We start from the raw sequence: 15,172 nt of genomic DNA, 5'->3' as shown, positions 1-15,172 counted from the left end.
AGGTGAGGGTTCCCAGAGAATCCCTTAAAGCAGTTTCTGTGAACTCCTTGCTGGCTAGCCTAGTATGCTTCTCTTCCTAGAGATTTTACTTCCTTTCTGAAAGCTCTCAACCCCCGTTTCTCCTTTTCCCCTAAGGACACTTACTGGTCAGAGTGAAGGCACTCCTCCATCTAAACTGAGAAAAGCCAGTGAACTCAAATTCACAGATCCCTGGGCACCCACACTCAGAATGTTGAAGTGCCTAGTGCTTCTGCACCTACCAGATGTATAAGTACACCACCTGCATGCACAGGGCAACAGGTATTGTAGAAGGACTGAGGGAAACCCCCCACCTGCCTCTCTGGTTCAGAAAGAATGGTGGGATTCTCCTGTGCCCATGTGTGTGGGCACGAGAGACTTTTCTTTTGAAAGCTGTCTTATTCCTACTTCCATTTCTCACATTTCAATATTACACATCTGTCTCCCTTGGGACCCATACCTTGGTTCTCCAGGGACTTGTATCTTTTAGCCAAAATGTCCCCAGAATTACACAGCTTTGGAGAAAGAGAAACGGTGGACATTCTTAGCCATGGTAAATCCTTCAAATTTTGACTTTCTTGAATAAAGATATTTGTGAACCATTGATGGCTGCCCTTTGGGGTTGAACTATTTGCTCATTCACACCCCTAGTCCTGGTTTTCACAATAAATGACAACAGGCACAACCGCCCATTCTCAGTGATCTTCCTTCCCCTCCCCCGTCTTTGCCAAACTCACGACCAGGACCTGTTTTTCTTTTTCCTTTTCTTTAGCTTGAACATCAAGGATGTATTGTTGCAGCACACAGACTGAAAAGATTGTAATTTTCTTTTATGGTGTCTGGCAGGATTTGCAACAGATATTAATGGGGACATAAATAGCTCATGGAAGGTATTGGACAAAACTCTTTAATGCAAGGAGATTGTACCAAGAGAAAATCTATACGTAGTTGGAATTGAGTCTACCTTGAACACTTCTGCTCCACACTTCCTTGGTAAATCCTGTAATAAAAGCAAATTTCAACAATGTAATTTTCAAGGGTGGGGGATGGATTTCCCCACCTCCTTCTTCTTACGACCCCGGAGGTTGTGGGTTTAAGCGAATGAGTGAAAATGGCAGGCAGGCTGAGCTGCAGCGGGAGGCGACGGGGGGCAGCGGTGGGGGAGGCCGGAAGGTGACAGCCGACCTCAGGGAAGGCAGGAGGTCTTGGATATCAAATGCCCGAGCTTGCCTGGACCTACGATTCAAAGGTGAAAATTACTATTTGGTGGGAATAGGTCACTAAAATGTTCCAAGGGTGGAGACAAGCATTGGCATTATACCTAAAATCGAGAAAGAAACATTTATTCTGCTTTCAACTCTGAAAGCAGAAGCCGCAATAGCTCCGGTAGCAGTAGCAGCGGCAGCATCAGATTTCCCGGAGTTCAGGATGAATCTCACTTTCTCCTGGATCGTTCGTCGAGAGTCCAGTCCTTCTAGTTGTTTAGTACGGGAAAGATTTAAAAAGTCCTCCCCAGCCCCGCCTTCTTGGTATGGACGGTATAGAAAATTTCCTGCAATTTATAGTGGGAAAACAGTAATAGTTATGATTCAGGCTTATTGGTGATTCCAACACCAAATCAATACTCTGCCCGAGTCTTTTCATTCCTTTTTTTCGGGTGGGGGGGCGAAGTGTCTGCTCCCCTCTGGCTCCCCGTGCTCGCTCCCCGCCCCCCGCCGCCCTCCCCGTGGCTCCCTTTCTCCGCCTCCTCGGCGATTGCCATCTGACAAGATCTCCAAATCAAAGTGATAAATCGCTCCAAACTTTTTTTGGCGGCGCTGAGATGTTGGAGGGGCGTCTAGCGCGCATGTGCGAAGGTGTCCAAACTGACAATGCTGGAGAGATAGCGAGTGTGGATTGAGAGAAAGGGAGAGAGGGAGGGAGAGAGAGTGAAAGAGGGAAAGACAGAGAGTGTAAGTGAGTGTGTGTGTGTGTGTGTGTGTGTGTGTGTGAGAGAGAGAGAGAGAGAGAGAGAGAGAGAGAGAGAAGAGGGAGGGAGCGAGAGGGAGAGCAAAAGAAGGAAAAGATCCAAGAAAAAAAAAAACCCAACCACACACCAGCGGCTGCAGGACTGGGCACAGCATGAGATCCAAAGGCAGGGCAAGGAAACTGGCCACAAGTAGGTGCAATATCCCTTTTCTATTGGCTTTCCCCCTCCTCTGCCATCTTGCATATCTGTCTCCAGCGGTCCGGGAGGGAGCGCGGGGCTGCCTCTCGCTCTGGGGCCCCGGGTGGAGGGCAGGCGCAGCGCAGCCCCAGCAACCTGCCGGTCCCAGCCTCCGCGTCCGGCCGCGGGCCCGCGCTCTCGCTCCTGGTTTGGGCGCCAGAGGAGCCGGGCAGACCTCAGCCTTGCGCACGGACCAGCTGTGGCAACCCCGGGGTGGGGGTGGGGGTGGGGGCAGCAAAGACTAGGGTGGGAGGGAGGAGAGAGCGCGAGAGCGAGCGGGAAGGGGTGGAGTGGGGGGGTGAGGAGATGAGAGAGTCTCCCCCTCCCCTCCCCTTCCCCCCAGGCGGAGGAGAGTTGCCTCTGGCCAACCAGCAAGTCCCGGGTGTGGGAGGGGGAGCGGAGGGTGGGGGGGGCGGGCTGGGGAAAGGAGCATTTTTGGTCCTTGGTTTGTTTCTGGGGTTTGGGGTGGGTGGCAGGCTCCGAGGGAGCCACTGTGGTGGCAGCGGCAGGCAGGAGTGGTGGAGTTGGGAAAAGTTGCGAGGCGGCCGCTGGAAGTTGCGCGGGCTGGCGGGCTGCGCCGAGCTGCGGTTGCGGTAGTGGGCGCTGTGCGCTCAGCTGTACTCTCCAGCGTGCAAGGCGCGAGGGCTGGGGTGGGGAGTGGGGAGTCGAGGGTGGGGGCTGTTGTCGCAGGGTGTGTGGGGCTCACGGGCAGAGCAGAGCTACGGGCTGAGCAGAGCCGCGGGCAGGTGGGGAGAGAAGAGGCCCCGCGAGCGCGTGGAAAGCTGGGAGTGGAGGGCGCGGAGCCAGCGGCGACTGCCGCCTCCGAGAAGGGGGCCGAAAGGGCGCGCTCCGGCCCTTGAGCTTCAACTGGCGGGGCGCCGAGTGACCCCCAGGGGGCGGGCTGCCGGGACTTTGGGCGGCGGCGTAGACTCAGCGGAGGCTTCTCTCTTTCTGGACGCAGCCCCAGTCTCGGGTCACTAACTCTCCCCGGCGCCTCTGTGTGCTCCACGTGGAGCGGCCTGGGACAAGCGGGATGAGGGCAATTGGGTTCCTTCCGTGTGGGGGCGGCGGGACCCCATCCCCCACTCTTCTTGCAGAAAAAGTGCTGGGTGACTTCTCCTGGCATTGTCCGCGAAGCCGACACTGAGATGGTACGAGTGTCAACCGGAACTGTAGGCAACAGGACTGGGTTTGTCTAAATGCTTTTACCCCGAGTCTAAGGGGACTCCGCAGTATGAAGATTCGGGGCAGTCTAAAGTGCTCCTCCGCGAGGTGTCGGCATGTGGGGCTGGGGTAGCTTCGGGAGAGGACAGGCCGCTGTTCGATTTCCCACTTGCTGGAAACAGAACTAATTGTTTTGCTTGTGGACTGGAGGGAAAAGAGGTGGGAGGTGGTGGGTGAAATGCTTTTTTTCCCAGTGAAATCCCTAGTCTCTCAGCCTCCCCTCCTTGCGTATTAAAACTAAGTATGCCTCATGCCAGCAGCCTCTGGTGTTCCCGCAGCAGCCGCGCAGAAGGAAGCCTCAGATTCCGGCTCGGCCGGCAGGATTTCTTTGGCGGTGGGAGTGCGCGGTCTAGCCTAGCGAGATGCTGTCACTGTAGGCGCCTTTCCAGTGCTTCGTCCAGTCCTCACCCAAGCACTCCCCCACTTCCCAGTATGTTTCCTTTCGCCCTGGTCTCAGGGATCAACCTAAATCTAAGGCTCTTTGGTTTTGCAGTCCATCTGTTTCTCTTTTGGATATTGTTCATTTCACTTAGCTGCGACATTGTCAAAGCGCACCGGTGGAATTCCTGTTTTTCCTGTTTGCTTTTAAATGAGGCCGATGTCTTTATTTTCATCTGAGAAGGAATAAATGTATATATGCTTGCAGGCCTGGGGACTTCAATTACGACTAAAGGTTAGGAGTGTGTGTGTGTGTGTGTGTGTGAGAGAGAGAGAGAGAGAGAGAGAGAGAGAGAGAGAGAGAGAGATGAGGGTTGACGGGCGGGGAGGCGGGGAGGGGGGTGGAGAGCCTATTGCAACCAAGAGTAAATTGTGAAATGAAAGCCGACGGCTTCGTGCACCTCATGCCGGGTATCCGCAGAAGTGAAAGCAGAACACAAAACCCTTCGAATTTTCTTGAGCAACTTTTTCAACTCTTAACTGCCAAGCTGTATGCTGTCGTATTAAAATATTCCCGGAGGCTCAGACCACTGCATAGACAGAAACCAAGCCTCTTTTCTGATCTGGTGATAGTTGTCATTCATGCAGTTGGAGACCCATTAACTTTATTTCTAGTGTCTCCAAGGATGCCGCTGTTGCTTTCTGCTAACTAGAGACGAACTCTTACAAACTTTCCTTGCTAAGCCTCAGGTTCCTGCTCGCGCTGTTCCAGCTGTCCACCGCGGCTGCCTTTCTCAGACCGAGGTGCTGCTTTATGCAATTCTTCAGTCACAATCTGGGTAATAAAGGAAATCATATTAAAAGTATGCATTTTTGTATTTCGCAGCGCTAGTTCCTTCCCCCGCGTGGTGCGTGAGTTTCCAAGCGCGTGGTGACCCCTGCGGTGCAATCCAACGAAAACTTTGCAGCTCTGTCTGCACCCGTTTCTTTCTTTTTGAGGGGTTAGGGGCAGTGTGACCAGCATACTTTAAAAAAACAACAAACCTACCTTTATCATTGCAAAAGTAAACAATGCAGTAGAAGCAAGTCACATAGAAACAGTTTTTTCTATTGCTTATTCTTTTTGTCTTTTGTAAATGAATTTCTTTGGTGGCCAAGTCCTGTTGCAGTCTTGGCTTCCGTACAGGATCCCATGGACCAAAAGTAGGAACCACAGACCCAGAAAGTACCCACTGAAGTTAAACCCAGAATGAGTGCAAAACCTATTTTCCAACTTATAGGGCTTAAAAAAAACCCCAAAACATAATAGTTTAAACCGATAAATTCGTTGCAATCATTTGGAGGAGTAAATTATTTAATTAAAAAATAAAGAAGGAGAAGGCAAGAAGACTGACATTTGTATTGCCTAAAGTCCTGGGCTTTTATTCCCATTTTTCAAGAAAAGAAAAATAAAAGCCAAGCCCACTCCGGCAGCTTCGGGAGTCTCCCAGCCATTTTCTCAAGCAGCTAGGATAGCACCTGGGCCGTGTAAGAAATGCCAGTTGCAACAGCTTTTCTCCTGATGATGGGAAAGGAATGAGGTTGGATCTGCTCAGTTTATCTAGAGCCTGAAATCCGAAGGAACTACCACCTTCTGCTCCCCTTTCCTAAAGTGATGCTCGCAGGGTTTCAATTACTGCAATGAACGAATTTGCAATGCCTGGCCCCCTCAGCTTCTGCCTCGCCAGAAGTCTCATAGAGACTTAGGGGCACTTGTTACTTGTACACTTGATCTCTGTTTAAAAAGAGGTTTTGAAGTAGGTAAGGTAGTTGGCGACCCTTTCTTCCGTGCTTAAACTCACCTTGGCAGCCCAATACCTAAGATAATAATGGAAACGTGCACCCAGGTTCCAGCTTGCACTCCTTGTATGCCTACCTACTTACATTTTCCTTCATCCTTAAAAAAAAATTTAAAAAACAGAGCTTTGGTAAAAAGTACATTTTAGTTTATTTTACACTGCTTTTGAGGAGGAAAAACGCTGGCCCCATGGAGGCAGAGGCCCCTTCTAGGAAGTTAGTGTATTTGTCATTACTTGGCCATTACCCTGGCAAAGGTCTTCTTTATTCCATTCGGCACTTGGAGTGTAGTCTTTCTGCAGCATTTCTATGTGTTTTGCCAAAAAACACAACAACAACAAAACAAACAAAAAACAAACAAACCTGTGTTTAAGGGAAGGTTAATAACGCTTTTCATTCCCCCCTCATCCTCAACACTGCTGGAAAGGGGACGGTTCATTAGCTGCAGAGGCAGGAAGGATGGAAAGAAAGGCTCCTTTTTCAGGTTTTTATTCGGAGGGTCTGAAGAGTCGAAGGTCTTGGCGACGGTGTGAGTGTTCTTGAGTGTCTTTTGCGGGGTAGCTCAGCTCTCAGGCTTTCTGAGTGGAGGCCTCTCCCTACCACCCGGGGCCGGGCCTCCTCTGCCGACATTCAGTCATTCAGTACGTTGCTCGCTTATCGAATAGAAATCAACATGTCATTCCACGAAATCTTTTTCTTTCTCTCTCTCATTCTCTCTCTCTCTCTCTCTCTCCTTTCTTTCTTGTAAAAATTGAGGGTAATAACTGTGTAAGCATTTTCCCTTTAAACATATCGTCATTTGGAGTTTATTTCATTTTGCAAGTTAGGGCCAGGTTATCTGGGGCTGCAGATGTGGCCTGACGCCGGAAGGCCACAGCTGCGGACACTTGGCTCTGTTATCCCTCAGCAAGGAGGGCAAGAGAGAGCCAAGCTGCCCTCAGCACTCCCAGCTCGGTGTCCTCTGTCCTTGCACCTCTTCTGCTTTGTCTCTGCTGGAAGCTGGCCCTGAAGTGGAGAAACTTGACTTGTCATCTCCTGGCCAACAGCTCTTACCCTGTTCCCAAGGTACTCAGCGGCTGGCAGAGCCCTATGCCTAAGAGCCGGGCACACCTTCCCACTCTTTCTCAAAGCCCACTGTTGCGGAGGAGGAAGTGGGCCCTGATGGGGGGTGGCGGCAGAGCTGGGGAGGCTCTAGTGAGCAGGTAGGCAGAGCTCCCCTCACCCCTGGGAGGCCCCCCACACCTCTGTCCTGCAGCTGCTCAGTTCCTGGCTCCTAAGCTGAGGCCAGAACTCTTCTTCCCCTTCAATCTCAGAGGTGCCGGGTGCCTGGCCAACCGGTTCCCTCCCAGGGGGGTTTGCCTTGACAATGTACACATGCGCGTGCACACAAACACACACACACTCACTCACACACCCAGGGTTTAGAAACCCACTTGACTGAGGAGGGCAGGCACACCTCACTCATTCACTCTTGCCAGCAGGGCAGGTCCCTTCCCAGCCTCCTTTGGCAGGGAAGTAAGAGGCTGGGGAAGAGATGCGGAGACAGTCACACTGTAGGGACGTCAGGCACATTTTTTTTTTGGAGTGGTGGTGAGCCCTCCCCGGCAGGAAGCTGCTGCTCTGGGCACGTGCTATAAAGGTCTGTGGGGTCTGCTTTTCTTTTCTGCTGGTCTGCCCAGTAGGAACCATTAGTTCCCTTCCCACTCCATTTGCTACTGTCCTCTTTCTAAAATTAGGTTTTTTCCCCCTTCCCACTCCCTGGCCTTCTGAGTTTACCAGGGAATTCCCAAGGAAATCAGCTGCATAGTGAGAACAAGTGTGTAGAAGAGGATAAAAAGAGATAAACGAATGGAACAGAAAATAAGAGAAGGAGAAAGGAAGAACGAAGCAGTGTGCTTCTCTGAGATCCCTGGTCCGCACACAGATTGGTATTATTTTTCCCCCCAGTAAATGAAAAAAGTGTAATCCTTGTTAATTACCTTTGCTTACATGCCATACAAGAAACTTCAGAGTTGTTTCTACATAAGGAAGAAACTGTTTACAAAACTCTTTCAAAAGTGTGACATATTGCTCTAGTTCAGCACTAAAAAGCTAAACACACTTGCCCTCCTTTGAAGTGCCCTGGCTAGGGCAGCTTATTTGAGTGCGGTTCAGATATTGCTGTGGGTATAACTAATGGCCTCTACCTATTTAGCTCAAGTGGGAGGAGAGAAAGGCCTGGATTCCCTGTCCAATGGGTCCCTCTGGAGACTGAAATCTGGCTCCTGGCCAGTTCTGTACAATGTCAACATTGAATATTTGAATTCCCAGACTCTCTTTAACAAGTTTCTAAATAAATAAACTCATTGTGTGTCTGTGTTTAAAATTATTTCACCTTTCATAAAAGCTACAGCATCTTATTACATGGGCTTTGCAAATTGATTTTTTAAAAAAATAAACAAACAAACAGAGCTTAAAGCATTTTAGTATGCAACCCTTAACAATATGTATGCTTTGCAAAAACATCCTCTCGTGTGTCTGGGTTGCTGCTATTTAGAGGGATCTTGGGCTGTTCTGTCTGATGTGATAGTGAATTTTAATAAAAAAACAAGCTAAACTCAGAAAGTCAGTGAAATATGACACATCTAAAAGGAGGCCTGATTGTGTAACTGTAGTGTCTTCACACATGTGATGTTTGCCCACAATGTCCTACAGGGGACAGAGTGCTTCACTGATGTGTCTTAACTGAATATCTAGAGACTGTCCCTCCAGTCCATAAGTATTGGTAGGTATGGACTTCTGCCCAGATAGAGTTTTGTTTCTCGGCATTTTTTCTTTATCTGTGTCTGTCTTTGTAAGTTGGAAGGGGTAGATACACAGATGTTACTCTCCTATTTAAGTTTGGTTTTGAAAAGGACCACATGAATCCTGTTTTTACTAATCTCTCAGCATTTGAACATTTACAGCATTTTAATGCAGATAGGAACATACTTGTTCTAAGAAGTACACACAATTTAAAAAAAAAAGGCAAGTTCTAGTTCTCTTGCAAGTGTGGACCCCATCTGGAGTTGTTAGGAAAGAGAGTGGAATTCACTCTAATTTATGTGTATAAAGGACAACATTATTAAAAATAATAGAATTTGAAAGGGCACATAGCAAAACCCATAACGTCTAGCTGGTAACGTGGAGAGCTCAAAGCCAAGAAAAAAAATACCACCAAACCCGTGCAAACCCTAAAATAGATTACAATGACCTCAGCCATTTTCATTTTCAAAAATAATAGCCATGATTAAAATGGGGGAGTGTTTTACTTGGAACCATACTCTTCTGCATTATTATAAAAGCTGTTTTGTGGTTAAAGAACTGTTTCATTATAGAAAAAAAAAGCAATTGAATTTTTAATCAAATTCCTGACTCTTCAAAAGCCCTCATTCTTGAATTACTTCTTATTTTGATTTTAATTATTATTCTTATTCATTAGCAAACTTGCTTTTGGCTTGTATATCAGCCAAATCCTTGACTACTAACTTTTATAACAATTCTAAAGGAGAAATTTGATTTAGAAAAGAGATTTTCTTAATTCCTTTAACAGACACCTGCCTAGGGGTCACTGACTACATAACAAGAGGACCAACGCTTTCTTAACCTGTTCAAGAACCAGCCTAAAGGAATTAATTTTGTATTTTAGGGCTGTTCAGATTATGGCATTTACACAAGTCCTTATACATAGCACTTGGTGGGCTTTGGCAATGGGCAGGCTTGCAAAACAAACATCAGTGAGACCCTTCTGTGAGCATGGACAAGCCAGGTGCCCTGCTCTTAAGAACATTACAAACGTGCTCATCAGTGCTTGAATCTGGGTGTGATCCCTGACTGGATAGTTGGGTTATCTTGAAGTCAGGGAATGCCTCTGACAGAGCCCTAGCATCTTTATTGGTAAAGTGGGAGTAACAATACCACCCTTCTTGGGCTGCTCTGAGGGTTAAATGGGGTAAACGTATGCAAAGTATTCAAGCGCTCACCCAGTAAATCTCAGTCACTCTTGTTCCGATATATGGGTTACAATTTCAGAAGAGAAAATTTTTATGCATTATTATCCTCCTTGTATTGTTTTTACCCAGTTAGGTTTAACTGTCTATACCAACCCAAAATAGGCAAAACATTATTTCACAAACTTGAGAATCTTTGCCCTTTTTTGAGGGGGATGGGGAGCACTGTATGAATAAAGTGTTTGAGATTTCAATGGCGTTGCTCCATCAATTTTGACATCGTATGCACACAGTCTAAAGGTAGTTGCGCATACTTTCCAGTTGTCATTAGACCATGATCCACTGTGTGTGAAAATTTTACTTTCGTTGGAGCGAGTTTTGTAAGTCACTGTACTACCCTAGCTGAGTTGCTCTTCTCTAAATGAGGGAACTGAACTAAAGTGGAGCTTGTAAACTCGAATGCTGATAGGAATCGGCAGGTACGATACATGATTAGGCAAGGCAGATTTTTATTCAGTTTTTGACACCCAGCTTTTGTATTCCAGAACAAGAGGGAGTGGTGGGGACTGGCAAGCTGGGAACTCAAGACTTCTCTAAAAGTGACAGCTGCTTCTCAGTTCCAGCTCACAGCGGCCATTTGGGCAAGGGGGACTAGGGCTGCTCAGTCTTCCACTTTTTAAGAGAAGTTACATATCTAGATGGTTCTGTGAATTTTGTCTACTTTAAAATGTTGACTCATTATAAAAGACAGCAACATCCAACAGCATTCTGCAGGCCTAGCCAAACACCTCTGTTGTAGACCCTGGGTTTGCAACATCTAGAATAGATGATTTCTAAGGGTCTTTTAAAGTTCCAGCATTTTATGATATCCACAAGCCTTCCTGAATATTACTTTGTGTTTTTAAGATCTGTATCTTCCTCCTCCATCTCAAAGGTTGTTTGTGTGCGCATGTGTGTGTGTTTTGATAGGTGGAAGTACTTATTACAGAATCTGATATCTGGCCATTTAGCTGGAAAAAAAGTCTTTCACGGCCATGTTTTGTCTTTCTTTCCCTCCATGCCACTTCATCATTAATTGGTTTAAGAAAATAAACTGAAACACTCACTCCCCCTTCACATAGCCACTGGCCACCATTCTTTCTTATTTTTTATTCATCCTAATTCTTCGATTTGTGGGCTAGGGGTTGGGCAGTAAATCATTAGGAGACATTTTTCTGTGGTTTTCCACAGTAGGAGAGAAGTCATTTGGCTACTGTGGGTATAACAGAGGAAGAGTTTGCTCTTGCCTCCTAGGAGGGTCCAAATATCCTGTCCTGTACACCTGTAACTGGAGAACCTAATTGATTTTTAAGACATAAACCTAAGATGGAGAAAATGGCTTTTAAGGGATGAATGTATGTAATTGACAAAAGTGATTCTCCCTTCAGCAGGGGAAGAAAATAACTGTATGTATTTATTTGAAAATAAACATACATTGCTCTGTTTATTATCATGAGTTGTATTTCTAGCAGAAGTGGTAGGTGAACAACAGGTAAAATTAAGTCCTGAGGACTAAAAAGGCAAGGTGTGGTGATGGAATACTAATATAATGCATGCTCCCAGTAAAGTTTGAAGTAAGAACTTTGTAATATCTAAAACAGTACTATAGCCAAAGGACTGGTCAATAAGTGTGTACTACTGTCAGTTAACATTGTTGGAAAAAGCATCAGGTGATGCAATGCTTGTAGAGGACAATTTAGAGTAGTGGTGAACCATGCTTATAAGCATTATCAATGGGTTATCAGATACCTAGCTCCCAATTTTTATACCTGATGCTGAAGCCGATTCCTTAGCTTGGTCTTTTGGAGCCTCCTACTCTTGAATCGGAGAATGTGGTGATTTTGATTTGAGCCCAGGTTGTGAGTTAAATTTGCCAGGGTTAGAATCTTATCTCCTACAATTACTAGCTGGGTGAAATGAGTACAAGCTACTTAATCTTTCTGTACCTCAGTTTTCTTACTAATAGATTAATGATACTTAACTCATTTGAGGATTTGATAAATTCATGCATTTTAAGTATCTTAAATATAGTAAGAGTTCAACACATGTTCATTATTTTGTTAACTTCTCAGGCTTGTCTCCCTACCTGAAGACTAGTCTGTTCAGCCTAATTTATTTACTAATTCTGCCCCTCTCTTTCTTTTGCCATCCAAGCCTCGTGTTTCCATCTTCCAAATTTTGGCCACAATGCCACGATAGTCTGTAGATATACCCATACTTTACTTTGACCGTCAACATCTAAATCCGTTAAGATTTAGTTTAAACCTTAATTTCTTTTTTTTAAAGATTTTATTTATTTTATTTTTAGATTTTATTTATTTTATTTTTAGAGGGGAAGGGAGAGAGAAAGAGAGAGAGAGAGATATCAGTGTGTGGTTGCTTCTCATGTGGCCCCCACTGGGGACCTGGTCTGCAACCCAGGCATGTGTCCTACACTCGGAATCGAACCGGCAACCCTTTGGTTTGCAGCCCACACTCAATCCACTGAGCCTCTCCAGCTAGGGCTAAACCCTAATTTTTTTATGAGGTTCATCCTTATCACTCCTGAAGACATGATTTCTTTGTCTTTTCATTTCAATAGTGTGGAATAATTTTTACCTATTATCATTTTGGCATTTTATTATATGTTTCTTGATATCTATCTATCATCTATCTATCTATCTATCTATCTATCTATCTATCTTATTTTTCTAGCTAAACTGTAAAATTCCCAGAGAGCCCATTTTTGTTCTATATAGTGCCTGGTTTTGTGCTTTTCATATGGCAGATATCAGTACAATTAGGTGATGGTGGTTACCGATGGGCTTAGGTGGATTACGTGAACCCCTTCGATTTCTTTGCCTGTAAAACCTGTGCAGTCAGGTAATGTTAGCACTAGAACTCCGGGATATCTGACACTTTAATTGCATACTAAATCCACAACTGGCCTATTTTGACAGTGATAAACCACCTGGAAAGCACATTTGGAAAGTGGAGTATTATTCCTAATTTTCACCAATAATGCTCCTCATTTTGCCAGTGCAGGTATAACCCATGACTCTGTACTTAAATTACAAATTGTTATTGATCTACACTTGATCTCGAGGTTTATGGAAACTGTATGGGACCTGACTCTGGAGACTGTCAGTGGAGTCAAGGTGGAGATGGTGAAATGTTTGTGGACTCATGTCATTCCTAGGAATCTGGGGGTAGTCAGCTTCAAAAAAGTCATCAGAAACCAAGGTTTTACATAAATTTTAACACCAATTTAGGCTGTATTAATACAGCATAGCAACAAGACTTTTGCTGTATATTTTAATGTGCATTTGTAAATGAAAGGCTCTTAAACAATTTAAGGCTGACAGATAATGATGTTGCAGGGACTCTTGTTTCACTGATTAAATTAACCCCACTCACAGAATGAGGTCACTGTAATTCAAATGCAACTATGACTTCTTCCTCCCCCCACACCCCCCACCCCATTCCTCACTCCATAACCAGCCCCTCTTTTCCATTTCACAGATCTCTCATCTACTTGGAGGAAGCAGGGCTATTTGTGCCTTGGATGACAGTCCTCAAGCTCTGGATTGCAGGGTTTCATTGCCCTGTGACCAGCCTGGTGTGACATCTTATCCTGTGCCTAGGGCATTGGGATACCCTTCTGAATGAGGGCAGAGACTAAGAACACGGCTGTTATAATCCTACTTTGGTGCTGGTTATAGACTTTACCTTTGGCAGGAAATATGAAACCAAGTAGTAATAAAATGTTTCATGATGAAATGATAATAACAATGAATGGAGGTGTGGAACAAGTATCTTGGTTTCTGCTAAGCTCATAGTTTGTGACTTTTTTGGGTCTCAGACACCTGTAAGAATCTGATGAAAAATAGGGAGACTTTCTTCAGAAAATGCAAATGTGAATAAAAATTTCCATGCAGTTTCAGTGGTTCATGGACTGAATTCCAGCCATAGATATTATGGGCGTTCACACATGTGTTCAGACTTGATTCACCCTAGTATGTTATTTATACAATGTCTTAAAGTCTTTATCCATCTTTTTCTTCATCTTAGAAACAAAAATTTTTCTGATTACAAAATTTATGTACATGTGTCGCAGCAATTTAAAAACTGCAAGGGTCACCACTAGAAAATGAAAGTTCTTTGCAGTCCACCTTTTGTCACACACTGTCTAGTGTTTAGTTAAAGTCCTGCAGGTCACCCCAATGCATCTATTAGCACGTACATATGCATAGCTTTATAACCTTTGATAGCTACTTGCTTTTTTCTTTTTAAAAAGTAATGATATACTTCAGACCAGTCATTACAAAACAATCTAACCCATTCTTTTAAAGGCAGTGGGTTCTCATTGTTTGGATGTAACACATTTTATTGAACCAGTCCCCCATGGATGGCATTTGGGTCGTTTCCAGTTTTCCGAACAGAACAGACAGAGAAGTTCCCTAACCCTGGATGCTAAGGGAAAACGAAAGTGAAGTGTACAATTAAAGGAAGCTCGCAGTTCAGGGTGAAGTGCGCTGGCCTCTGAGCAACAGGCACAGCGGGGCTTTGGGAAGGTCACATAGGGTTGCCTCACGCTGTAAGGACCAGTCAGATTTCCAAGCACCTTTACCCCCGGAGGACATGAAAGATTGAAGTCCAGAGCTAAGGTACATCTTTGTAAGATCCACTGTGAAATATCTGTGATATTTCAAGCTTACTGGATTGCTCTGGACCTCATATTTATGCCCTATTTCCATTTTCTCCCCCTGCTCAGAACAAACTGTAGCTGAAATCAGTCCAGATAGCTCTAACTGTTTAAGGATAAGTTAGTTGTCAGGGTTTCAAGTCTCCAGGTTTTTAAAAAATCGTAACTTGTTTGTTTGAATGGTACATGATTACCATCACTCTACTCTATCCTGTACATACGCTTGAAGCCAACTGATGTGACTGGATAAAGGCAGAAGGGTATCTGAAGACAATCAAGTTTTTGATGTTCTTTAAAAAACTTACCCACAATAATTTCTAACCCATGAATTGGAATGACCATTTTTATAGGAAAATGTTTTTCGCTGGGTAACCAGGCTATGGGAAAATTTTTCTAATGGAAACTATCTCGTACTTTTAACTGCGGCATCAATACCATGGCAGTGTACTGTTACGTGCTAAAGCCGATCGGACGCACAGTTCCCGTTTCTGATTATAAGTTATAAACCAGGAGAGAGAGTCTTCTGAAAAGAGGTTTTCTTTGGCAATGATGTTGTTGATTAAATATAAAGAATTCAGAAAAAAAATAGTTAAGCCCATTCCTTTACACAGAAGTTTACAAAAATGGGGTAGCTGGGTTTTCATTCTAGTGGGAACAACTTTGCTTATTAAAGCTCATTGGATTATATTAGATTAAAAACATGAGACGTCGTAGATTGGAGTTGAAAAGTTCCCAGCTAAGAAATTAAAAATGTAGGCATGTAAATCTGTTTAAGAATTAATTTACTTTGTGAGTTTGATTCCTTAGAGGACAGCATTT

At 44.9% G+C, this 15,172-nt stretch overlaps 1 protein-coding gene and 1 long non-coding RNA gene across 7 annotated transcripts in view; one reads left to right on the top strand and one right to left on the bottom strand.

Moving 5' to 3' along the window:
* Nucleotides 1-909: 909 nt before the first annotated feature.
* LOC123826824 lies at nucleotides 910-2,422 on the bottom strand. Its single transcript, XR_006787135.1, has 3 exons — nucleotides 2,115-2,422; nucleotides 1,340-1,570; nucleotides 910-1,254 (listed from the first exon to the last, which is right to left on the bottom strand). It is a non-coding gene; the product is annotated as an uncharacterized LOC123826824 (long non-coding RNA).
* The window catches only part of MECOM (MDS1 and EVI1 complex locus), a 550,693-nt gene continuing 537,361 nt past the window's right edge, over nucleotides 1,841-15,172 (top strand). For all 6 annotated transcript variants that reach the window (XM_045850976.1, XM_045850966.1, XM_045850964.1 and 3 more), the window contains exon 1: nucleotides 1,841-2,176. In XM_045850976.1, the coding sequence (XP_045706932.1) occupies nucleotides 2,140-2,176 (37 nt within the window). In that variant the 5' untranslated portion in view covers nucleotides 1,841-2,139. The remainder of the gene's footprint in view (nucleotides 2,177-15,172) is intronic.

This window comes from Phyllostomus hastatus, unplaced genomic scaffold, assembly GCF_019186645.2.
Source record: "Phyllostomus hastatus isolate PE091 unplaced genomic scaffold, TTU_PhHast_1.1 phas_contig_86, whole genome shotgun sequence".
Classification (NCBI taxonomy): domain Eukaryota; kingdom Metazoa; phylum Chordata; class Mammalia; order Chiroptera; family Phyllostomidae; genus Phyllostomus; species Phyllostomus hastatus.
The sequence above is the reverse complement of the archived record's forward strand: the minus strand, read 5'-3'. Positions and strand labels throughout refer to the sequence as shown.